Genomic DNA, 26,899 nt, shown 5'->3' on the forward strand with positions numbered 1-26,899 from the left:
GCTATTGTGTGCGTGTCTCTGTTAATCCCTGTGCTCGCTACAGTATTGTGGTACATTCTTTTTTCTGCTATGTACTGTACAGTGCTTTGCGATACATTTTATAAAAAGCGCTATATAAATGCAATAAATAAGTATAAATAACATTGTGTTGTGTTTTCAAGCGCTTCACTGTGCTGCGCTGCAAGGTTTGGAGAAGGCGTTTCTCCTGAAGCTGCGTGTAACGTCAAAAAGACAGCAGTGAACAAAACAAAATTCAGCACGTTTACCTTTAACTGCAGCAGTGACGCAAACTCCAGATACCTGAGCCGAATTCTTTCATAGCTCATAAAGCATCAAGTGGGGTGGACTGAGATTTTAATCAACGTGTGCAGTATTTGCATATACAGACGAATTGTTATCAGTACTGTAATTTGCATGAAAAATCGCTTCCTTGTACAAAAACGGTGCTTCAGGTGAAAGCTCTGTTCCTACGAGTTTCCGCGTACTCTGCGTACACAAACTGGGGAAGGTAAGTATTAGGGATTACTTGTATTTTTAGTCTTTGTATTTACAGGGAAAATATGTATGTATTAAAGTTATGCTTTTAAAGTTAAAGCACCCATACTTCTTCATTTATATTGCCTCTCATGTTTTTCTTTAATCTGTCATTAATAAAATTGAACAAACTGAGTATAGTGTGGGTTAAACTACGAATCCGTCTAATTCTGGAATGCCATGGTTTGACGCATTTTCTAAAAGGATTCGAGCACATACTAGCTATGTATTCTCTGCTTTTTCTGTGTGGTTCGTTGGCATTTTCTTTTTTATACGAACATGCTGATTAATTATTAAAGATCAATTAATAAGAAAGGATTGTTAACTCATAAATCTGTGTGTCTATCCAGTGTAATATAACGACATACTGTAAGATAAATTCTCCTTTGATGACACTTATGTTTTGTAGCCTACTCCGAGCTACCACAAAAGTTGACAATCACTTTTGATGTAGTATATTGTTGTTGCACTTTAGCTGCCTGTACATTTTTATTGCGGAGCTATTAAACAATAGGAGACTGTGTGGTCCAGTGGTTAAAGAAAAGGGGTTGTAACCAGGAGGTCCCCGGTTCAAATCCCACCTCAGCCACTGACTCATTGTGTGACCCTGAGCAAGTCGTTTAACCTCCTTGTGCTCCGTCTTTCGGGTGAGACGTAATTGTAAGTGACTCTGTAGCTGATGCATAGTTCACACACCCTAGTCTCTGTAAGTCGCCTTGGAGAGAGGCGTCTGCTAAATAAACTAATAATAATAATAGGGAGAGGGGGAGGTGCGGGCAGTGCAAATCTGTAGAGTGTGAGGTTTCTGGTATGAAAAAACAACTTTCCAGTAACTTTAGAAATGTGTTGCGGCATGTTTTATTTACTTATATCTCTTCATCAGGTGACAAAAACATCTGATTTTCAAAACAAGTTGGGAAATTCACATTCCCTTACAAATGGGCAGTTACAGTTTTATAAAATGGTGACATTTCTGGTAAAGTATAAACAAGTGCAAGTTGAGCAATGCAACAGAATTACAGCACATTTTATTTATAGTTCTTTTTATGACCATGATTCCAGAAAATGCTAGAGCATGAGGTACTACTGCTTTGTGATTGTGATGAAAAACTGAGCTGTTACCTTTCATTTTAGAGCTGAATCTTAAACCATCAGGCAGCAATACAAGGACAATGGCAGGTTTTACAGGCAAGAACTGTTTTTATTCTTCCATTGTTCTTTATCATACCAGGAAGTTATCTTTATATGTGTGTGTGTGAGTGTGTGTGTGTGAGAGTGAGTGAGTGTGTGTGTGTGTGTGTGTGTCAGTGTGTGTGTGTTCTGACTGTCAGTTATACTCATTAAATGGCTATAAATCAATTACATTCAGACAGTAACAACAAGGGTGACATAGACTTCAGTTCTTTTAAGGTTGAGTTTGTTATGTTTCATACTAATGTTGTATTGCTGTAAAATGTATGAATATTATAGAGCTTAATTTGTACTCATGAGTGCTCTGTCATGTACCAGCATTATTATGTGGCTTCATCATTTAAAAATCCTTATTTCAGTATACAGATCTTTGTCTTTTTCAGAAACAAGCATTCCTGTTGAAATGGATGAGTCCATGACATTTTGTGATCAATATGCAAAGTTTATAGATCAGAAATATTCACAAAGCAAAGGAGACAAGATTTGGAATAAAGGCTATTATCCAGTAACTCATGGGTTCACAGACTATGATGATGTTAATAATCAATGCGCAGGGACGGAACAGCCATCAATACACAATATGCAGGCTTATCCGTGCAATGCATGCCAAAAAACTATCCATTCCAAGCCACAGGAGACAGAAGAGTCATATTTTAACAATGGACCATCAAGTAGACCTTTACACCACCCATCTGATGATTCTTTGGTTGCTGGGAAACACCATTCCAACTCAGAGAAGGGTTACCAGGAAGACCCAACTGTTCCTCAAAACAATTCCGATTCCCTTGCAAGCCAACCCTCCGTCAACAGACCTCCCTCTGACCTTCCCAGTAAGGACACTGGGTACGAATCCCAGCATCAGGACAGCCTGGACATCCACCTTGAGGATCCTCCTTTGCCTCTAATGTCAGACATCAGTAACCCTGAGGTGGCCAGAGCTTTCATATCCAGGATCAGAGGTGAAGTACCGAGGATTGAACCTCAAGAAGTTCATATGCGCTCTGGTCATTTTGGACCAGCCCCACGTAAGTAATGAATATTTCATTTTAGGCAATAGTCAATAGCACCAACTGGGCTTAAAGTGCTTGTAGATGACAACAGCTTTCCATGTAAGTAAAGTGAAAATACTTTATCTAGAGACATATTACAGGTCTGAAATTTCATACAGATAGGGGAACCTAGGAAGGAGGAAGAATACCAGTGTTGCACAGCCTTCACTTCACAGTGCATCACACTGCACAGCAGAATTCAAATACTGCTTCCTCACCTCACTGGTGAACATTGTACCTAATCTGTTCCTATACCAGCAGTCTATCGGGAAGAAACCATTTGAACTTTTTTGAACTGTTGTATTGGAAAAATCTGCATAAGCCCACAAAAAAGTAATACATTCCATAGCACAACAATGTAGGGGGAAAAAACAGATATTCAGTTTGTTATTATCAGTCCTTTAACCAAAACCTCTTGTGTCACATTTGCTTTGCTTTGTTTTTTCACAGAGGTTTGTACAGTGGAAAGCAGACAAGCTCATCCTGATCACTGCCCTTCAATATATGGCATAGACCCCAGAGTGTACACAGCCCCCTATCCAGCTGGAAGCAGAGCACCAGGCTATGCCTACCGGCGATTTCCTGAGTGCCGCCACGAGCCGAGTGAGGAGGAAGTCGGACAGGAGCAGTGCTGGTAAGCACGACTCACTCTGGGAGGTTCTAGGGGAATTCCCATGTAGACCTGCAGGTCGCTTGTGTAACAGGAAATAGATTCCTGGAAAAAAATAGTTTCTGACGTCTTTCAAAGCTGGAGTCTCCCACAATCATTATCAGTTTTGCAATAAAATAAATATGCCTCCCTAGTCGGTGTACTGCATTCTCTGTGCACTCTGCTTCAGTCAGTATGACAGCCCTGAGGACTGATATTGAACATGTACAGCAAGGACAGAGAGTACTTAACACATTCACCTTTCTGTCAACCCACTCTCCATTTCTTACCCTGAGTTTACCCTTCATTGTTGTCATTAGGGCTTTTTAGTGGTGTAATGCAGTAATGTAGCATATACTTTGGCAGTTACTTTGCTTTAGTAAGCTCACCTATGTTTTAGCATTTTACCATTATGCTTTTACTATGTTTTACTATGCTATTCTTTTACCATGGCATAGCACTTCTTGATTTAAAAACAATCACGATACAGGTACCTTCAATTAATAACAAAGGACATGACTGGACTGGACAGGCCAAAGTTGCCAACCTCTTACATAACATTGAAATTCCCCTGTAAGTAGTACCCGTTTGTATTTAAACACAATTTGTATTTTTTTCCTTTTAGGGATCCCCCTTTGCCTAGATTTCACAATGCTCAGAAAGGTGGTTACAGTTTGAATGAGTCCATCCCTTGCAACATGCACCTCGGACCTCGTCCGGTTGGAATTATGCCTCAGGGTAACCTCATTCCATCTCCCCCCATGGCACACACCGTGGGCAGCAATATTGAAAGCCAGGGCACGCTGAAGACCATCAACCTGCCAGATGAATGCCGTAAGTGGTGCTTGTGTACTGTATCTTACTAATCAGCTTACTAAGCAAAAGAAACAAGAACAGAGCCATACCCACAGCAGGTGTACAACGCTAGCCTTCAAGGCTGTTTATGTAGTTAATAGGTTATATAGTTTAGTACTTTATAACTTAACTGGCCCTCATTGTCCTCCCCAGAGCTAATGCAAACAAAAAACACCAATGACGTTGACTAAGTGGGCACCTGTGAAGGTTGCATGTTGTGTAACGCATGTGTCAGGAAATATGTTTATTTCTGACATAGTATTCTCCACTATGTTATTGTCTATAAAAGGACTGTCAAAATCCATTATAAACTACGGGTAGAGGTCAGCCATTTACATTTAGTTATAGAGCAGGTCTGAGTGGGGCTGAATGAGCAATACATTCTTTTTTTGTGTTTCCTAATGCTAGTTAGATGTAAGAACATTACCTTAGTTATCAAACTTTTCCCTAGTTTGGTGGCAAACCTGGTGAAGAATGACTGAATAAAAAAAAAGCAGTGGTCAATTAAAATGCTGACATTAGCTTGAACGGGCATGATTCGATATGTGTGCTGGCTCTACACAATTGCTGGCTCTACACAATTCTTTTCAAGGCAAGTGTTCCCATTTGGCTCATTTACTATACATGGCTTTGTGTACTCTGTGTTCTCACTGCATGCAAGCAGATGAGGTAATGGGAATACAGCAATTCCAGGGCAATTCTGGTCTCTTTTTGAGTTCTGGCTCTGTTAGCACATGCCCACAGCTCGAATTCCTGTTTGTTTTTATTTCATGGAAATCTTGAATGAAAATATGCCCTTACATGCTGGTGCACATACTTAGAGACTTAGTAAGATCAATAGACTTCCTCGATAGAGGGAATGTTGTCAGTTGTCAGTTGCTTTGTATGGAAATCAACACAAGTTAGTGATGTTTTACTGCAGCGCTTCAAACCTATTTCAAACTTATTTACACAAGTAATCTGTGTACTATCCCAAAACTATTTAACTAACTTATCATTCCAAGTCTTTTAACGGAACACAGTTTTATAATGTTGTTTACCAAGCTTAAACAGACCATTTGCATCTAATGGTATTTTAATACCACCTTAATTACTATATTAGAGATGGCAACACAAGTGTACCACTTCTACAGTATAAAACACTTACCTAGTGGGTGTGGTTTGGTTACAAAATCTTATAAACGACAAACAGTAAAACGGTAAGGGTATTTTACCAAAGACGGCCACATTACTACTATTATCTATTTTTTAGCAGACGCCCTTATCCAGGGCGACTTACAATTGTTACAAGATATCACATTATTTTTACATACAATTACCCATTTATACAGTTTGGCTTTTACTGGAGCAATCTAGGTAAAGTACTTTGCTCAAGGGTACAGCAGCAATGTCCCCCACCTGGGATTGAACCCACAACCCTCCGGTCAAGAGTCCAGAGCCCTAACCACTACTCCACTCTGCTTCAGTGCACTTGTAAATGGTTAAGCTGGATGGGTGTTGGTGGTGTTTTGGGGAAAAACTCCTAACAATCTGTGATTCTGCATGTTTAGTTGCACTGCCATTATAAAGGACTTCACACACTTTCAAATAAAACTGACAAGGCCTTCACCAGTTATAAGTGTCAAACATTTTAATAAAAACAAACATAGAAACAAACAAAAATCCGTACATCGGTACAAGAAAACAGGTATGAAAAAACAGTACACACATAAATATACATATAGGTGGTAGGCTTGTGTGTTAACCTATTTTTTTTTTTTTATCTCTCAGGCAAAGTATTTGTAACTTATTCTGTGGACACAGTCTGTGAAATAAAAAACTTTGTGAACACCCTGAGGGTGAATGGCTTTCAGACAGCAGTAAGTCCAGATTTCTGGTTATTATTTTATTGTTGGTATATATTATTAATTACCAATTATTAAACTTGTTATTACTTTACCTCTGGGTAGCATAATGCCATTTTCAAGTCTTGTTTAAATGAAGTCTCACCTTCACTCAGGTGAATCTGTCTTGTTTTACAGGAACCCTTCAGAACCTCACTCTCACATAGAAAACACAGTTTGTAAAGTCTATCTGAGTGAGCCGGCAGTGTGCCTGGTGTTTATGTGTCTTTGTTGTTATTGTTCCATCTCCTCTTTCTGATGGCTGCAATCATTCTCAGTGGTTCTTGTCCAAGTCGGCAATATGTTTCAAAATATAACGTTGCGATACAGACAACACAGGACACTTTAAATTAATTACAAATAGTCTGTGTTAAGGTGCCTGCCATAGACATCTTAAAAGTAGGCTACATGAACCAAAGTGTCTTTATATTGGTAAGTGCCAGCACCCAAGTTGCTGATCACTACAGAGTGCTTGCTTTTACTTCCATGAAACTCTAGCCATTGTTACACATATCTGGCTGACAGGCAACTGGAACAGAACAGCAGACGAATGCATCGTAACACAGATACAAAAACACAGAGACACAGGAACGAATTTCAAACCGGGGGTGCTGAAAATGAAAGGGGTCGGGGAGGCACCTTTGGGCAGTATTTTTAAATATATAGAAAATCGTCATTTTGTGTGCATTTCACCATCAAAATATGCACAGACCAAGTGAGTTTCATAAGGAATAAGACACAGCGGCACAAAGTCTAAAAATATTTATTTAAGATTCAAAGCAACAAAACAACGTATTAACTACGTTGCAAATCAGATGTACTGTCCTTAGATGTCTTTTTAAAATAAATACAAATAAAATACATTAATCTTCGGCACTAAAATGCTTTCATTCTATTCGACACGTTTAATAGGTCTATTCACACATTATAAATTGTGCTGGTCTCTAACATAACACAGATCAGACTTGAAAACATGTTACACACACCCATGCTAATCGGGAAAGTTCCACCTTTCGTACATTCGTTGTGTCGACGCATTGGGAAGCAGTTACAATTTTAAAAGCAGCGCACTACTGCTTGGCATTTGGTAGCAACTGTTACTTATTAATATAGGGTTGGTAGATGTCTAAATTTATTTATGTTCTCTCTACCTGTCTTTAAAGCTGTAATTAGCATCGTTTAACCATGGGCTGGATTAAATCAAGGTCATATATGTTGTAACTCTACATTCCTTAATAAAAACTGGTGTCTTTCCTGTCACTGTGAGGAGAATGTAGTCACTACACTACACACCGCTGATTTCGTAACATACAGATATCCTGTCTGGATACACACGGCTTGTTAAACTTAACAAATAGCAAAATGTAGAATTAACAAAGAAACAACTTGAAGTATTAATTACCTTATGTGTTTGCATTAAAAGGGGTGCTATTTAAATTGCAATCTGGGGATACAGAGCAATAAACCTGTTAGCAATCGAGCTAGTCGCGTTGCTTTTATCTGAGTCATTCTTTCGAGTGTGTAACAAGCAGTTACAGAATTGCAGATTAAGTATAGCCTGACTGTGCCACAGGGGAATTACACCCCAGAATATTAATAAAATAATTTAGGTTAGGATAATTACATATATTTAGCACAAAAGTTATTTTAATTGGGGGTTTCAATGCGAGTCCTCTGCATAGAACAAATGCCAGTTGAGACAGTATTAAAAAGCAATACATTTTTATTACAGATAGAAAATTATAACTCTTATTGGGCACTCCACAATAAAATACTTGAGGGTGTATAGAGATAGGAAAACCAGTACATTTATAGCCGTTTGCTTGAGTAATGAGGCAGATCAGTTTCCACTCGCTGTGCTCAACCCAAAACAAATAACAAGAAAGAAAAAACAAAAACTCCAATAATAACAAAAGAAACACAGCTAATCCAGTGAGTTAATATTCAAACGAAAATTCAATAATAAACCAACCAATTCAAATAACAAACATGCATTTACACTCAGTGCTGTTTCAAACATAAATAAAAATAACCAGTTGAAAGTAACCTACGACAGCAGTCTATAGCAGCGGGGCTAAACCGTAACTATAGTATGATTTAACAGCAACAATATAAATTGGCAATAATACACATTAACAACTATAGTGCAATTTAGCAGCTATAATATACATTTGCAGTAATCTTAATTAACAATACCAGTTGCTGTGCAAAAGCAATCTCATACTATAGTAGACATAATACTTGAATAACCCGCCCCCCTCAAGGATATCTCATAAACAAATATATCTAAAAACAACCCCGAAAGTAATATACATTAAAAACAAGCGTGCCGGCCATGCACAAACTAAAATACCTAGAATACAGAGATAAACCTGGCAGCACTGATTGAACGAAACTGAGAGAAAAATACCAAATGCAATCCGCTATGTACAGTGCCTGTAGTAACCCCCCTTGGACGTTTTCAGTTTGTTGTGTTCCAACCTGAAATCTTGATGCATTTAAATGGGATTTTTTTCCGTTGATTTACACAACCTAATCAACACTTTGAAGAGACAAAATAATTTTTATTGTGAAATAACAGTTAATGAAAAATAAAAAAAACTGAAATGTCTTGGTTAGATAAGTATTCACCCCCCTGAGTCAATACTTGGTAGAACCATCTTGTAGTTGGCAGTAGTTACAGCTGTGAGTCTTTTGGGGTGTTCAAGCTCTGTCAAGTTGGATAGGGATCGTTGGTGAACAGCAATCTTCAAGTCTTGCCACAGATTCTCAATCGGATTCAAGTCTGGGCTTTGACTGGTCCACTCTAGGACATTCACTTTCTTGTTTTTAAGCCACTCCAGTCGCTTTGGCTGTGTGCTTGGGGTCATTGTCCTGCTGAAAGGTGAATCTCCGTCCCAGTCTTAGGTCTTTTGCAGACTGAAGCAGGTTTTCTTCAAGGATTTGCCTGTATTTAGCTCCATTTAACTTATGTGTGAATTCTGAAGGCAATTGGTTGCACCTGAGCTTATTAGGAGTGTCATAGCAAAGGGGGTGAATACTTATCTAATGAAGACTTTTCAGGTTTTTATTTTTAATTAATTAGTCCCCCCCCCCCGTCCCCCCCCCCATTTTTTCACACATAGAAATTGTTGAGTAGGTTTTGTAAATCAAAGGAAGAAAAATCCAATTTAAATGCATCCAGATTTCAGGTTGTAACACAACAAACTGTGAAAATTTCCAAGGGGGGTGAATACTTACTATAGGCACTGTACTTTTCCTAACCAAAAGTAAAATGTCCAAACAAGGGACCGGCTCACCACCTCTTCACCACGAACACTATCTTTTACAGGTGCCAATACCAGTGAGCGCAGCTTCCAAGTTTTGCTTTCTTTAAAAGTATACTAATCACTCTGGTCTGCTCTCAGCTTCCCACAAGTTCCATCAGTCCGCCCAGTTACAGAATAGCAGCTTTAGAACAACAGCTTGCCCCTCCCTTTCTCTCCATATCCCCTTTTTAAAAGGGAGATTAAGCAGTTAATCACAAACAGGTGAGGAAGGCGAGATCATCTTGTGCAGGTAATTGACCGCTGTGTGCGTGGGGGAGGGGGACTGCAGGGGAAGAGATAGTAAAAATTAACAGGCCGATAGCATCAAACATAAAACGGGAGGAAATGTAAGCGACTAATAATAAATCATTCTAATATAATACATAAAGCAAAATATAATAATAAATAAACACACATGTTACAGAGTGAAAGAAAGATTGAAGTCAATATCGTTGTAAATTGATTTGTTTAGATTGTGTTTTTATTTGAATTGTTTGATCTCTTGGTAGTTTCACCCACTCCCTCCTTTATAAACGTCTTGCATCCCTCCCTGTCTTCCTTTTATATACGTCTTGTATTTCTTTTTTACATTTTGGAACTCCCCTATTACACTGCAGTCAATTACAAAATATTCAACTCAAAATATAACAATCAACAATGGTCAAGGGAAAAACTATTTTCTTCTGGAAGTAAAAAAATGAAAATGGCAGTTTGTCATACCATGGCAGGAAACACAGTTATATACATCTATTAAAACAGACGTAAGCTTACCTTGTTAATCTACCTTCCTTAACGTTTGAACGTCTCTTCTGAGTTCTTACCAAAAACACAAAATGTCACTTTCTACTTGAATCCATACTAAAGAAATCTCAAATTCCAAATCCAGTCCTAGTATGAACCTACTAATGGAAATGATCGTGCCTCACTGACAGAGAAGACTAAAAATGTAGTTAGAGTACAATTTCTTTGATTTAATAAAATTAGAATAAGTGGCATACAGAACGAGGACTGGTTCTTACTACTAGTAAAAAGAAACACAGGAAGGTTATGATTTGTTTACTGAGAAATATATTGACACATGTTAACAGTTAAACATCCTTTATTCTCGACTGTTTAATGTGGTTCTGGAAGTTACAGGGATTCATTTGTAATGTTTTGCCATCCCACATTGTTAAACACACAGTTATCAAAGCGAAACCAGCTGCTAGATCAGGACACATTTGTAAGTAAACACTGTCTCTCGCATGACAGTGCTTGGTGCTGATAGGTTGGAACAATGAAGATCGCCTTCACATAGCAATGCTTAGTGCTAATTGGTTGAAACACTAAATGACAGCACGCACACGGCAATACTAATTGGCTGAAACGTTGATTCATGACTTTCTTGCCAGCAGTGCAAATGCTCATTCATAAACTAAAGTTAACAAGAAAAGCATTGCTACCGCACCCCTCCCTCGGCATGTAGGGGTGCAGCTGCACCCCAAGCACCCCCACTTCCAGCGTCCCTGTCGTTGAGTACTTGCAATAAGAATCATTCAGAACTACTGCAAACATCATAAAAAAGTAAGATTATAAGGAGACTATAAGAAAATAAAATATGAAGCTACTTACAGAATTGTAGAATTACATGGGCCTTTGCAAAATAATGTTTTAGAGAAGATTGCATTTGGCCTTCACAACCCTTTTTTTTATCTATTGTTTGTTATTGACAAGCTTCCTCGGGTTATTGGCACAGGAACTAACTTATTAAAGTTTTAAAGCTCTTGAATAAAACTAGTAAACTGTAGCTCAGTATACAGATCCATCTGGCTGGGGCCAGTTTTAGCATTTTTAAATGCAGAGGGTTAAAATGATCTGTGGTTGTATTCCAGATTGACATATTTGAAGACGCAGTGAGGGGCATTGACATCATCAAATGGATGGACAGCTACTTGAAAGATGTGAGTGCAAAGGAAAGACTGATCATATGCAGTGGTGTTGTTTTAGGGTATAGCTTGTTTGTTTTATCATTTAAACAGATACACTTCAAAATACATATACATTAACTACATGTAGTTTCACTGTGTACAATTTTCTGCATGCACTCAGCACAAAGGATAGAACTCTATACTATATAAGGCTGTAATTATTCATGGTGTATCGATGAATTGTCATACTATCTTTAGTGCTGGGATAATTAATCCATTTACTTGAGTACTCATGAGTGCAAAGAAGAGTGACCAGAATTATTCATGGTTTAAAAGGCTTGAACAAAGAAGACTACACGGCGATCTGATTCAAGCATTCAAAATCCTAAAAGGTATTGACAATGTCGACCCAGGGGACTTTTTCGACCTGAAAAAAGAAACAAGGACCAGGGGTCACAAATGGAGATTAGATAAAGGGGCATTTTTTTACACAGAGAATTGTGGAACCCAACTCCCCAGTAATGTTGTTGAAGCTGTTTCAGCGCAGCGTCTGTAAAGACAAAATTAAATACCATTACAGCACCACTGCTTTACTTCAACACCTAGAAAGAAGCACCAACCGTGTTTCTGAACAGAGGACGAGCGGAGTCAAGCGAGGAAGAGACTTGTTGAGTAATATTTATAAGAGAAGTCGATATAATATAATATGCTGTTTTGGCACATATAATTTTTCATTTTGATGGCAACAGGAATTATGTGTTTATTTTAGCACATAACAGGGAATATAGTTTTCTAATTTATAAACCTGAAAATAAACTATGCATTTTGTTCTTACAATGTTATATGCTCCTGTCATTTTAAACTGAATAGAAAAAAACCATTAGAAGCTACATTATCCTGTAAGTGTTAACTCCAATAAACTTTTACAAGCGTGTGTTTTCAAACTAAAACGCTGCATCAGCCATAGTATTGTTGAATTCGTCATTTTTGGTTTATGGAGTACTAAACGCTATTTACTAATTTGTTTGTTTATTTATTATTGGGAGTTTGTAACCCCCCTCCAGGTGCAAGGAGAAAAAAAAAAAAACTAACCATGTTACCTCAGCATGCAGTTCAGGGTTAATTCGGGACTGTGTTAGGGTCTTATGACAGGGTGTACGGACTGTTCATTTTACTTTTATTATACATTTCAAAAGCTCAAAAAAATATTAACAATAATAAATAAATCTGCCATTTTTAAATGTGATTAATAAAACTTGTTGTCATGTGCTGTTGAGTTGCCACTTGCTACTTAGATAGAGACCATCAACGGAGTACTACAGCCAAACCAGTACTGGAGAGATGGGATTACAGAATAGCATCTAGTATATACTGAGGGTGCCTTTTGTTTTATTTAGGTTTTTTTCTGCATTAAATAAGAAATAAATAAATGAAATTAATCGAAATTAACAGATTAATCGAAATCAGTAACCTAGTTTGATTTATTTAAATATTCGCTCAGCACACCTCCTACTTGATATATCGTATCGTAATAGAGAATTGGGTGTTCTATAGTTCTGGAAAAATATATTATTACCAACATTAACTGTACAGTAGGGGTATCTGCTACCTAATACTACCTTTTTGCCAGTTTGATCTCAATGTGCTCTTTTTTTATGCTTCAAAAGAGCAGTCCTGTGTGTACCTAGTTATATAGCTCCATGATGTTGCTTGAGTGCTTTGATCTAACAGGAAGCAATAAGAATACTAAAGTGCAAAGTTAACGAGGTTCCACAAAAAGTTCAAAGTCCAGCTCCAAACAGCAATATACCCTGCATTGTTCCATAATCGTTGCAGAATATGTGTACAAACACATGCCATAAATGTAGTTATTAGCAGTTTCTTAGTATTAGCTACTAAATATTTGTACTCTCTGAGTGTATCTGTATATTATCCTATGATACATGTTCTTAATCATACTTTACTGTTTATGGATATTTGTTATGTTGAAAAAAAACATATTATTCTGTATCTCAAGGTGGCATTTCTATAATAAAGCCAGTACAAAAGAAGACCACTAGGGGTGCACTTCTGACCCCATTCATAAATAAACTTAACTTACTAAGGACAGAGAACGTCCAACAGAGAACGTCCAATGGATGAGGGAGTCATTCCACCATCCAGACGGCTGAGAAAATCATCTGGCTAGCAATTATACTTTGTCTGTTTGGTGTATTTCCGCTTTATTAAGGATCTGTTGGGCTGAGAAGAAGAGGAGGAAGTCAATATAACACGCCTGTTCAATTTCCACTGTATTGTAGAGCTCGGTGGTGATAATTGTAGCTGTGAGCCCCAAGTACAAGCAAGACATAGAGGGAACAGGCTTGGAGCAGCTGAAAGATGATCACGGATTGCACACCAAATACATCCACACAATGGTAAGTGGTTCAAAAGCAATGCAAATGGTAGCTTCTGTCATACAGGGCTCTATCATAGTGTGCCTGTAAGGGACCACAGTAGCGCTATTGTAGTTAGGAGTGGCTGGCACAGTAACATAGTGCCAAGTAGGTTTCAGTGGGGGAGGAAATGTTTCCCTACATTTCAAACTGCCTTTGAGGCATGTAAACAAGGTCTGCTTTCCAATAAAACAGAGCACACAGAAGACTAAACTTCTAAATAGTGTAGTAAACAGACAAGATCCCTATATTTTAGTGTAAATGAATGGAACAACTGCATTACCTTATCAGGTGTCACTTTCCAAAGCATAGGTACATTGCTCATCGTCTGTATGTTAATTGAGAGAAGAGCTCCCCCTGGTGGTTAAAACCCACATTAACAGTTGCAACATGTGCCCTCGGGATTGCTGGATTATTGTAATGCAGATCGTTCTAGTTTAGTGCTTGTACTGACTGGACCCATATGTCACGTTTGCAAGGCTATATCTGCAGACAGGGAGGGGTACAGCTATCACTGCAGTATGCTTGCATAGTAGTTCTGTCTGTGACCTTTTACACAGCCTAAACATGTAGGGTTTACAATTCAATGTTGCTTGGAATTATAAACAGCAAATGCCCTAAGCACTTATGATAAACAAAAATGCTGAACTAATCCACAGTGCTCCAGATATTTCAGTAACCGTTTTCTTATTCGAAGGTCACTCAAGAAACATACAGAGGCAAAGTGTGCTGGTTAGAGCTGTGTGCTTAGAACTGAGCAATAGAAGGGTTGGAATCCCACTGCAGATGGCACAAACTGCTTTCATTTACCTATCAAGAAGACCAGAGACAGTAGTCTCCTGTAATACAATTAGATCAAAGCTATTACCCATTGATTTCATACATTTCATATGCATGGTTTAATGGTGCATGTATTTGTGGTTTCAGATGCAGCTTGAGTTCATCCAGCAAGGGAGCATGAATTTCCGATTTATCCCTGTGCTTTTTCCAAATGCTTCCAAAGTGAGTAAATTAAAATGCTTCACGAAATGTAATTAAAACTGTGAGAGGCTGTTTGGGTATCATTCATAAAATATTCTGGTAGTGCACTTTACCATGATAAATTTGCACTGTAATCGTGCAGATTAGAATCCTTTTTAATTACCAGATTCTCCCCAGTCAACGCCCAGTGGGGTGTAAAGTTGTCATTAACACAAAAGTGTGGGGGGTGGGGGGCGTTGACTCAGGCAGGGGCGAAATTACAGGCACTATTGCAGAGGGAGTATTTTTAACATTAGGTTGATAGATTACTTTTACAATTAGACATGTTTAAAATTTAAATGTAGAGCACAGCACACAGTCACGATAAAGAACCACGAAGTACAGTTAACATATTTCATGACTGGTGAAATACAATTCAAAGCTGCTGCAGCATGTCCACTGTTTTGTCATTTCAAATCTGTTCACAAAACAAACATTACACTTTAAAGCTGTAGTCTCCAGTGCAAACCCACATTGTGGAAAAACACACTTGTAGGTGAAAAATGCAAAAATAAAAGTCGCTACATTTAAAAAATATGTAAACGTGAATTTTTCGGTCCACTAAAGTAAAGGTCTTTACATAATCTATGCAAATTACAGTGTCTAGTGTGAAAACACAATACAAAATAATAAATTAGCGTCCAAAGTAGCATAATAGCATTAAAATGTTCAATACAAAAAATGGTGCCTAAGTAACAAGCTCTTGCAGTGTTTGAAAGTGACTTGCAGCTAAAAGTTTTTTTTTTGGGGGGGGGCATCGTTCAAACCAGGGCGTTGACTCAGCAGAATCTGGGTATTATACAATGCATCCACTATCGTTAACCATGGTCAACCATGTATCTTGCATGCATACCAAACTGCCACTACACTTTCACCATGCTTTACAGTGCATCTGCCATATTATTCCTTCAGCTCTAGTTGCATCGAAAGATATTCTGTATGTAACGTAGGCTAGATCGGCTGCTGTGTCTTTCCATTAGTAAAGCACCAGTGATATCCTGTGGACACCTACTCTGTATCGCCTGAAAAACAAAAGGAAACACGGGTTCACTAGATGGCGCTGGCGCTTCCTAACATAAAGACACTCTGGCTGATCTAGCCTACAGTACACATGTCTGTGGCTGGCAGATATAACTGACGAACCACTTCTGAACTCTATCCAAAGCACCTGAAACACAGCCTTGTTGAATAAAATAAAATAAAAAAAAACACAGTATTTTAGCATCTGCAGTAAGAACCGCGGAGTGATTTGCAATTGGCATTAAAAGGTAGGGATTTTTTTCTTTTTTTGTTCTTGCCTTTAAATGCCTCCGATGTGTCTGTGTGCTTGTAGGAGCACGTCCCTGGCTGGTTACGGAACACACACATCTACAGGTGGCCTCAGGATGAGAAACGGCTCCTGCTGAGGCTGCTGAGGGAGGAGGAATACATTGCACCCCCCGTGGGGAAGCTGCCCACCCTCCAGATCAAACCAGCGTGATGTCTTACCAAGCCCTCCGTGCCATCCCTCACACCTCACTCGGGATACACCACCTTCCTTGTCTGATTGTATTTTTGCTGCTGTTCAGGTCTTTCTGTAACAGTAGCTTCTGGTTCAAGAGTTGTCTATTACACTAAAAGCTCTTTACAAATAGAATGCTGTTGTTAGCAGAGCAACGTGGTAGGGGTACAGAAATACTGGGTGATATTTGCTCATGTAGTGTTCTGGCTCCTAGGTTGCTTTTTCTAGTATATTTTTTTGGTTCAGTGATTGGCGACTTTTTACACTTTTTTGTTTCAGCCACACCTAGGTCTTTGTCAATGGTTTCTGTGCTGTCTTTAGTACAATGACATGCAATAATATACTGTACATCTCCCCGTCCTCCCGTGCAAAACAGTGTGGTTTGATTTATTTATTTTTTATTAATTTTGTTGCTTTTCACATTAAATCGAAAAAAATATATATTTTTCTAAGACATTTCTTTTTTTGTTAATCGAGACTGACAGTTTCCAACAAGTATATGTTTGTGCCGCTTCTACCTTGTTCTGTAATGGGCCCCAGCCCCATCTCACATGAAGAGATGCTAAAGTCTTGCCAATAAAAAATATATAAAAAAGTTTTTTTATTTTTGTTCTGGTGGTGGACCAAACTCTTCCCTTATAGAAGTTTACCGTAGAAAGGTGTAGTGTAGTGAAAGCATGGTAAAGCAGAGATAATCATTGAACAGACCTGAGAGGTATGGTAAAGCACATTTTAAAAGATGATAAATGCATAGTGTAAGCTTGGGGAAAGAAACGGGAAAGCTGCTTGTTTACTGTGCAGGTTTACAGTGCTAAATCTTTGTATAAGGGGCCTCTGTCACATGTATTAAAATGTTTAATGTGGGCGAAAGACAATTTTTATGGTATTTAGTCATTCTTTTTGGGGGAACAAAATAGACAAAGAGAATCAGCAATCAACTGTCATTCAACCTTTATGGCAGAATTTTTCGTGTATATTTAAATTTAAATCCGACTCCTATTTTTTGGCATTAGAACCTGATATTGATGTGATACAGCCATCTGAAATGTCTTTTTGCATTAGATAGTTTGTATCTGATGGAAACAATGTCACGTTAAAATTAGCTACTGTATACTGTTTCAATTATTAGTTAACTATATATTATAAATATATATATATATATATATATATATATATATATATATATATATATATATATATATTATAGGATTCTGTGTAAGATACAAGCCAATTTTCACACACTCAGGACACTGACATATTAAACAAGTTAGAAATGAAATACTGAATGCAAAATGTTGCCTTAAAGAAATGATCAGGGCTAAGTAAAATTTGGCCACTAGGTGGTAATATGTCCATTATTCTGGCTGAAATGTACTTACCGGTATATTGATATATGTCTGTTTTGGCTTGCTTGCTGTACTGTACTGAATTTAACATCTGTCCAGATTTCAGTAGAATCTATATGTCTACAAACCATACACCAAGAAAAATATGTTTTTGTATCAGGATTGGAGAAAAATCGATGCATACAAATGATGTTGCTTTCTCTGTATGCACTGAAATTGATTATCTGTTTCTTAACTACTAAATATGTATCTGCTAATAGCTGCAGGACATAGTAAGGTTGCACAATTAACGTCTATAGCATGTAGTGCATAACCAGGTTTACTGATGAAGAGGTATAAACGAGTCTGCAGATGCATAACGTGGAATTGACTTTTGAATGAGCTTCCATTTCGAATGATTTATAAATAACTGGGGAGCTGTTGGCTTATTCTGAATCTTCCACCACAGGTTCAGCTAGTGTAACGACTCCTTTCCTGCATGACTTCTGTGGAATGTTAATATCAATCTTTGTTTCTTAATAATCATGTAAACACAATGTTTGTGTCTTGATTGGAGCGTATTCTAGACCAAAAGGGCTCAACAAACTGATTCCATATATAACACTAATTTAAAAAAAAATTTAATTTTTTTTTTTTTAAAATGATTACACCGTGTAACAATTTTTATTTTTTTTTGTTTCCTAATTGCTTATGCCTCAAAAGTATAGAAAATGGCTATTATTCCCCACAAACTTTGCTTTTGTGACCAGAACAGTGATATTTTGAAATTTACCTATTTTCCAGAACATTCCAGATAGATTCAGTGCTGAGTAAACTTCTAGAACTTTCTAGAACTTTCCAGTAATATAAATAGTAGTATAAATACAGGGGCCTTAAGCCCACCAGTTCAGTTTAGTTCCAGCTGCCTAAGTGGATACATATCTGAGATGGCAAGACGCATTTTGCTATGTCTGCGGCCAATTTATCAAGACAAGAGCGAAAAAGTACTCCGTGGAAGCATCTGCTAAGATGTGTGAGGCCTACAAGGCATATTTCGGCATGCCTGTCGGGGATCAAGACAAACCCTGGGCACCTCATTTCACCTGCGAGCACTGCAAAAAAAAACTCTGGAAGGTAAGATGGACAATTGTTGCTCGGAATTTTATGTTATAAAATTTGTTAAAATTTTTAAAATTGTAAAAGTTTTTAATTTTAAAATGTTTTACAATTTTCAATGTTATTGAAAAAATATATCATATATGAAAAATGTTGCGAGAATCTCTTACACATTAGTCATGGGTGAAATAAATGTATTTTTGTAGGATGGTACAGAGGGGAAAAGAGAGCCATGAAGTTCGCTATCCCAAGAATTTGGTGGGAACCCACTGACCACTCAAGCAACTGCTACTTCTGCATGGTGGACCCTTCCAAACGTCGGACTGGCAAGAATGCACCTGCTATCACGCATCCGGACCTTCCTTCATCCATCGCCCCGGTGCCACACTGCCATGAGCTCCCCGTACCCACTCCTCCGGAGAGAGAGCAGCCGTCTTTAGAAGAGAGCAGCAAGTCAGAGAGCGAGGAAGACGTTGTAGATCCAGATGACAATTTCAGAGGTGGAGCTGAGGAGAGAAACCCATACTACCCCAACCAAAAAGACCTCAACGACTTGATTAGAGATCTTGGTCTCACCAAGTCCAATGCCGAGCTTTTGACATCTAGGCTCAAGCAGTGGAACTTGTTGGATGAAAGTGTGCAAGTCGCAGATCAGAGGAAGCGTCACCAACCTTTTTCCAGCTTCTTCACCCGTCAAGATGGGCTCTGCTTCTGCCACAATGTGACCAGTCTGTTCGAGGCAATCGGAATCGCCTGTAACCAGAATGAGTGGCGCCTCTTCATTGACAGCTCATCCAGGAGCCTCAAAGCCGTGCTGCTCCATAATGGTAACAAGTACCCGTCTCTTCCCCTGGCTCACTCGGTGCACCTCAAAGAGGATTACAACAGCATCAAGACCTTGCTGGACGCCTTGAAGTATGATGAGTACGGCTGGGAGGTCATAGGAGACTTCAAAATGGTGGCATTCCTGATGGGTCTCCAAGGCGGTTTTACCAAGTTTCCCTGCTATCTTTGCCTTTGGGACAGCAGGGACACCAAGGCGCACTACCACATGCGGGACTGGCCACAGCGGACCGAGTTCTCTGTGGGGAGGAACAACGTCAAGTGGGAGCCACTGGTGGACCCTCGGAAGGTGCTGATGCCACCACTGCACATCAAATTGGGCCTTATGAAACAATTTGTCAGAGCTCTAGATAAGGAGTCGGCAGCCTTCAAGTACCTTCAAGACTTCTTCCGTAAGCTGTCTGAGGCAAAGGTCAAAGCCGGTGTCTTCATCGGACCACAGATAAAGAAGATCCTGGAGTGCAATGAATTCCCCAAGAAGCTCACTAGTAAGGAGAAAGCGGCTTGGAACAGCTTTGTCGCAGTGGTTCGGGGCTTCCTGGGCAACCACAAGGCCGAAAACTATGTGGAGCTGGTTGAGACTCTGGTGAAGAACTACGGCACAATGGGCTGTAGGATGTCCCTCAAAGTCCATATCCTTGATGCTCATCTTGATAAATTCAAGGAGAACATGGGAGCGTACTCGGAGGAGCAAGGCGAGTGCTTCCACCAGGATATACTGGACTTTGAATGCCGCTACCAAGGACAGTATAACGAGAACATGATGGGAGACTACATTTGGGGGCTGATTCGTGAAAGTGATTTACAGTAAAATCGTAAATCTCGAAAAACTACTCACTTCTAAATCTGTTGTAGTCATTTTTGTATTACTTTAGTATAAATACATGTTAATTTGGATTCATATGTTGTTTTTTTCTGACTTTATGTGAACGAAAAGACACAAATTCCCCTTTTTCTCATTGGAAATAGGTAAATTTCAAAATAAGTTTGTGGGGAATAATAGCCATTTTCTATACTTTTGAGACATAAACAATTAGGAAATAACACTTACTACCCAGGAACAAAAATTGTGTTACATAGTGTTATCTACAATAAGCCAAATAAAAAGGCTTGCTCTGCCATGCCAGATCGATGCCAGGAGTGCCATTTTGCATTGTTCGTGTGGACTGCTCAGATGGGATTTTAATGGGATGTGGGAGAGGGGGTTGAGGAATACAAACACCGCTTAAAAGGTTTATGCTTATAACAATGTGGTTTGGAAGATTAAGTTGTGGTGATGCATAATAAAGGAAGTCCCTACATTCCCATTTGTTTTGGGGGTTGCTTTGTGTTACAATTGTTTGAGCAGTGTGCACTCAGACTGGCACTTACAATTCATGTAAATAATATATTCTATGTACATTTAATCAACTGCTGAAGCTGAGACACTCAGTACATATATGGAATCCTATCACTCACAACAGGCTTGTGTAGCAAGTGGCATATCTATAAATTACTTTGACCACAATCATAACATACATGCATACAAGACCTTGTGATTAAACAGAGATACCAAAGTGGTAAAAACGGGTTACATAATGTAAGTAAACTATAACTGAGAAAGAAAAAAAAAAAAACAATTGCTGGAAGTATACCATATTTCAAGAGAACCTTATCTTGGATAGAAATAAGGTGACTTTTCACCTGGTGGTTTACAGAACTGTTCCCACAGATCAGCCACAATGCAAAACCACATCTGCTCTATAAATCAGCATTTTCTCATCAGACAGAGGACCTCTTGATAATGATCAGTTGAAGTGATGAAGTGTTTCTCCTTTTAGGACCACTTTTAACAGTCCGCTAACGTTTAATCAGTCAGCCCTAGAAACCACTTTAGACACAGACTTCATATAGGGTAAAAGTGACCGGTTTCACTGCACTCATTTAACATTACACATTACAAGCTGACACTGGATAATGCTTTTGTGTTTGTTTGTTTGTTTGTTTTTTATTTTGTAATTTTAAAAAGTAGTCTATAGTTTGACACATTTGGTGCTACCCTGGAGAATAATGCAATAGTCACACTTTGACACAAAGAGATGGTCGGATCATCTTCAGACTGGCTTGAGGTAAAGAGATTTGTGTGCATTGCAGTGGGATTGTATTTCGGCTTGGGATCGTAATACACAGATCTGCTTCTAACATGATAGGATCCACGTTGAATGTTCATTTGCTATCACTATTATTGGCGGATCGTCGTATTGACCGCGCTGAAGCAGGGGGAAAGCTAACTGGTAGAAGTTTCCATTGAACACTCGTCTTTAGAAAATACGCACAAATTCTTAGATCATTACGTATTCCACCAAAAGAACCCGTCAGAATAACTAATGAACCAAACTAGCGGATAGAGTCCCGTGGGCTTTATAAAATACGGTCGAAATAATGCGATCCTCCAGTGGACCTCCTTTGAAAATAACCCCCAACGTGTCTTGTCTCCTGCAGGAGAATGCAAGAAACACCTGCAACCCAATCTGCACTCATGGAATGAGTCCGCATACATTGGTCGTGTTCTTATACCACAGATCTGAATAGTTCGGCACTAAATGGCGGAGATGCGCGTTCTTCGAGGGCTGCTGCGTGACGTCACTCAACTCCATCCACAGAAATCTGTGCAGATTCTGTTGCTGCGGAAGACTGGCTACCACACAAAGACGATGCAGAGATCACGAGTGACCTGCTAATCATAATGCAAATAACCACTAAAACTACTGCTGCCCCCTTAGTGGAGGCGAACGACATCTTAACGGTATACAATGAAGCCACGAACAGCATTGTCAACGCTATATTAAATAAATAAATAAATAAATAAATAAATAAGTTATTTAAACAAACATGACGTACTAAATGTTATAACAAAGTTAATGTTAATCAATGACATCAAACTGACTCTGTATAGGTTGGGACATTGAAAATGCGTTTCTCTAGAAGCTGCGTGCGACGTCAGAAAGACAGCAGCCAAGAGCAGCCGGCGCAGCAAGATCTGTGTAAAGCTGGGTCCACATCCGAGCGATCAGTTGGGCAACTTAGTTGCTTTCAACCGAGTCGCTTATATGTGGACGTCCCTGCAACCAGTTGCTTGAAGTAGAGCCCTGCTTTCCAGGCAACCTCCTGAGCGACTTCTGTAGACACAGGCGATCGCGTGGCAATTCGCCAACTCTGATTGGTTCTTATACTGCTGACTGCACGGCTTGCATATTAAGAAGCTCTAATTTAAAAAAATGTCGGCGGTAAAAAAATAAAATTAAACGGTTTCCTCCATCTTTTACGCGGCTTTGTTTTTTCTCTTTAGGGAATATGGTATTTAAAATAACAGTTGAAAAAATAATAACATCCAACTCTTCCTCGTTAATTACTGGACACATTACGACAAGTGTCACCTCGGTTGTCAAAAAATAAATAAAATAAATACGATTCTAAACTTGTAGACACGGGAGAAGAAAAAACGTGTCAACTCGGTTGTCAAAACCAAAAGAAAATACTTCACCTTGTAGATAGAATAAAAATGTAAAAAAAAAACAAACAAAAAAAAAAAAACTGTCACCTCAGTTATCATAAAAAATGAATCTTGTAGACGCTGGAACCTTGTGGCACAAGTAATTGCTCAGATGTGGACATGTGGACACTGCAATTGCTTAAGTGATCGCTCAGGTGTGGACCCGGCTTTACAGAACACAACCAGCCTTTCAGGGCTGAACTTGGCCTCAGCAGGCGTCAGGGTGCAATGCAGGATAATGTTGACTGACCTAAGGCAGTCCATTTTTTAAAAATGAATAGCAGACATTTCAAATTCTTAGCAGTGACAGAGTGTGTTCACTACACCATCTCTCTGGTTTTGCAGATGCTGAGATGTGCAAGGATTCCTAAGTAGCAATGTGGCATTGGGGGGATATGACATCACATAACGAATGAAAGAATGGAAATGCAGCTGTTTGGATTTACAGGTACTGTGAACTGGAGCTTTTACTCTTTGATAGATGTGATAGCATGGCCATCTGAGACAGCTGCAGATTCTGAAGTTAGACCAGATAACAGCAAATGCTGCAGAGTGCTGATCTGCTTTCAGGGTTTAGTCTTTTTATTTATTTATTTATTTTTTTGTATAGAAGGATATACCTCCAAATAAAGCTCAAATATCAAATGAATATTAACCAACATAAACTTTGGTGCTAATAACTAACCCCTCTACACAAAAGGAGTTAGTTTCAAAGCTTAGTCTTTTATGTTGACTAATCCTAATGGGGAAATCACATTTTATGCATAAATACATTATATTATATTTTCAGAACTGCTTGGCCAAATTTAGAGAACCTGAATGTACATTTTCACAGTGCAGTACCGGCATATGATTAGCAAGCTGCATTGGCAGATTAAGACTTCTTGGGGCCCTGGGGCACAAAGAACATTGGTACCCGACCCCCCCTTAAAAACACCAGTAAAATGCATGAATAGGCCTGTAGAACGTTTACCTGCTGCATTAATATAAAGCAAATCATATCACAGTATACTACGCTTAAATGAAACCGCTTGATTTTGTCACATACAAAAAACGAAATAAAATACCTATATCTGCATTCGGAAAAACATGAACGATTACAAACCCACATTCGTTTAAAAAAATGCGCTTAAAAATCCTTTCTTTTATTTGCAGAACCGTAATACCGCCAAACAACGTATATCGTTATTAAAGGAGGCGACCTCAGCAACCTTCCTTAATGGAATATTTTACCAGAAAACACTTGACCCGCTGCAGAATAAAGTTTTTCAAAAAGAAAAAAAGTGGTAAAATAAGATACATGTATATAACACGATATAATACATGGCCTGTGAAATGATTTAAAAAAATCAACAAAATGTGCAGTTAATTGAAAAATGAACTATAGTTACCTACATTTCAAGTTTTATATTAGGCTGCGTTTTGTGTGTAACCTAGTGAATAATGCAACTGCTTCAGATATTTAATAAATCCCAATAGTTTATATTCTCACTAAATAGTTACATCCATGCACTCAAGTCAAATATCTTTTCAAAGTTAAAGAAACTTAGCAAGTAACTGTATTGTTTAGCGAGTTCACACAGGTAGCTATTCACAACAACAACACACACACTCTTAGCATCTGAACAATCACACATCACTTGTATATTAGAGACCTGAGGTGTGTGCACATGTGTGTAGTTTGTGGAAAACAGATGTAGTACTGTATTTGATTTGATAGAGATCTTTCAGCGACACAATTCTGATATACTTACAAACACCTGGATATTGTTATATTATATTAAAGAATATTTATTTATTGATACATTTTTGCTATATTTATTTACTGCTATATTTTGATCCACTGGTTACAGTGAGTTTTACTGGGGGCCTCCTAAGTGGCTGGGGCAGCGTTAATCTGCCCCTGGCAAGCACATATTGAAGGCTATATTATGCTGAAACTATAGATTGGCATTTTATTCTGTTCACTAACTCAAGCTCTACTGGTTAAAGCATAATGAGGTTTCAAACACTTTTACAGTGGAAAAATCCTGCTGGTGGCTGGAGGGAAGAATGAGGCATAAGGATATACTGGCATCCTCAAGTGAACTGCAAAAATGGGAAAGATGCCAAGCACATGAATACAAAGCCTCCTACAACAGTCTGTAAAGCATTTGAGCAGGCAGGACCTGTGCTAGTTCCTGCATCAAGCTAGTGTATTTATTGTATTTCTTGTTCTTATTGTATTACCTGTATTGTAACACTTGAAATGTATTTGCTTACGATTGTAAGTCGCCCTGGATAAGGGCGTCTGCTAAGAAATAAATAATAATAATAATAATAATCGTGTACAGCCTTGAATTTCAGCAGCACTTTACAATGTAAATGTCTTCTAAATTACCTTTACTCACAATGCTCGTTATTATCTTCTGCTTGTGTAACTATGTGTACAACAAAAATGTGTCCTTGTTTTTATTGCCATACTGTACATGTTATTGGTACTTCAAGCATGATTGCTTGCAAATAGTGAATTAGCTGTAATTTTTCTTAATTTATTTAAAATAGCCCTCCCCGCAACGCATGCCAGCCAGCAGGCCACTCTCCTGCAGCCCCAGTGCGGCCCAGGAGATCTCAGCCCTCCCCCAGGCAGCCCCGGGGATCATAGAGCCATCTGACAGCCCTTGGACCTCGCCGGTAATCATGGTGCGCAAGAAGGATGGCAAGTGGCGGAGGACTCCTACCCCCTTCCCTCCTTCGACGAGTCCCTGGACCTGGTGGCCGGCGGAGGGGGTCCACCACTTCCGCCACTATCTCTGCGGGCTCCCCTTCACCATTCGAACGGACCACTCTGAGTGGAGTGGGCGGGAGTAGGGGAAGGGTTATAAGTACCGCCTGCGCGGGAATGTGAAGGGAGAGAGTTGAAGGTTTGAGTGGAGAACAAACAAATGCACAGAACTGGGTCAATTACAGTGCAAGAGAGTGCCTGCAAGAGAGAGTGTGTGTGAACGAAGCCTGAGAAGGGCGTAGAACAATAGTCTGAGAAAGAGCGAGGGAGCGAGTGCATGTGTAAGGGAAAGTGGGAGTCAGTGAGTAGGCTCACTTTTGTGGTGTGGTCTTGGCCTAAACAGGGACAGTGTGATCTAAATTAATAAATTGCTTATTAATTATACCTGACAATGTCTCCGTCTTATGCTTCATATTTGAGGGTACAGGTCATTACATTATTGAGTATACCTGTCTAGACAAAGCCTTTTTCTATAAGAAATATGACACACCAGGATGGTATATCTACATTTATCATTTACTGTTTTGTGAGCAAAATTATTATTATTATTATTATTTAGCAGACGCCTTTATCCAAGGCGACTTCCAGAGACTAGGGTGTGTGAACTATGCATCAGCTGCAGAGTCACTTACAATTACGTCTCACCCAAAAGACGGAGCACAAGGAGGTGAAGTGACTTGCTCAGGATCACACAGTGAGTCAGTGGCTGAGCTGGGATTTGAACTGGGGACCTCCTGGTTACAAACCCTTTTCTTTAACCACTGGACCACACAGCCTCCAAAATGGTTCATTTTATCACTGCCAGGCATTCAGAAGCAACTCAGGCTTTATGCACTGAAGCAAAACATATATGTGAGTAACATGCAAATTATTATGATAAATACAAATCAGAAATGATGTGTTCCTCTTGCGTTGCGCTCTACATGGCGAGTTCGTGCACAGTTTATTCACATTTAGGCGAACGGTTCTCAGCCAGAGAACATGCAA

At 38.9% G+C, this 26,899-nt stretch overlaps 2 protein-coding genes across 2 annotated transcripts; both read left to right on the forward strand.

The window, feature by feature from the left end:
* The first annotated feature begins 335 nt into the window (after positions 1 to 335).
* On the forward strand, positions 336 to 16,771 carry traf3ip2a (TRAF3 interacting protein 2a). The gene is made up of 10 exons (XM_034003776.3): positions 336 to 508; positions 1,669 to 1,722; positions 2,109 to 2,750; positions 3,225 to 3,408; positions 4,049 to 4,257; positions 6,049 to 6,137; positions 11,341 to 11,409; positions 13,677 to 13,793; positions 14,739 to 14,813; positions 16,165 to 16,771. Exons 2-10 carry the CDS (start codon positions 1,707 to 1,709, stop codon positions 16,309 to 16,311), a joined length of 1,548 nt encoding a protein of 515 aa, XP_033859667.3. The 5' UTR covers positions 336 to 508; positions 1,669 to 1,706; the 3' UTR covers positions 16,312 to 16,771.
* A 747-nt stretch (positions 16,772 to 17,518) lies between these two features.
* On the forward strand, positions 17,519 to 25,493 carry LOC131737083 (uncharacterized). Its single transcript, XM_059023575.1, has 2 exons — positions 17,519 to 23,596; positions 25,169 to 25,493. Exon 1 carries the CDS (start codon positions 19,006 to 19,008, stop codon positions 20,425 to 20,427), a length of 1,422 nt encoding a protein of 473 aa, XP_058879558.1. The 5' UTR covers positions 17,519 to 19,005; the 3' UTR covers positions 20,428 to 23,596; positions 25,169 to 25,493.
* The last annotated feature ends 1,406 nt before the right edge of the window (positions 25,494 to 26,899 follow it).

Source organism: Acipenser ruthenus, chromosome 5 (assembly GCF_902713425.1).
Source record: "Acipenser ruthenus chromosome 5, fAciRut3.2 maternal haplotype, whole genome shotgun sequence".
Taxonomy (NCBI): Eukaryota; Metazoa; Chordata; class Actinopteri; order Acipenseriformes; family Acipenseridae; genus Acipenser; species Acipenser ruthenus.

Bases quoted from the DNA above. Each gene is read 5' to 3' on its own strand.
- traf3ip2a (XM_034003776.3), top strand. The intron at 3,409-4,048 runs GTAAGCACGACT...TTTTCCTTTTAG, and splicing joins GTCGGACAGGAGCAGTGCTG to GGATCCCCCTTTGCCTAGAT. The intron at 4,258-6,048 runs GTAAGTGGTGCT...TTTATCTCTCAG, and splicing joins CAACCTGCCAGATGAATGCC to GCAAAGTATTTGTAACTTAT.
- LOC131737083 (XM_059023575.1), top strand. From the start codon at position 19,006: ATGAAGTTCGCTATCCCAAGAATTTGGTGGGAACCCACTGACCACTCA.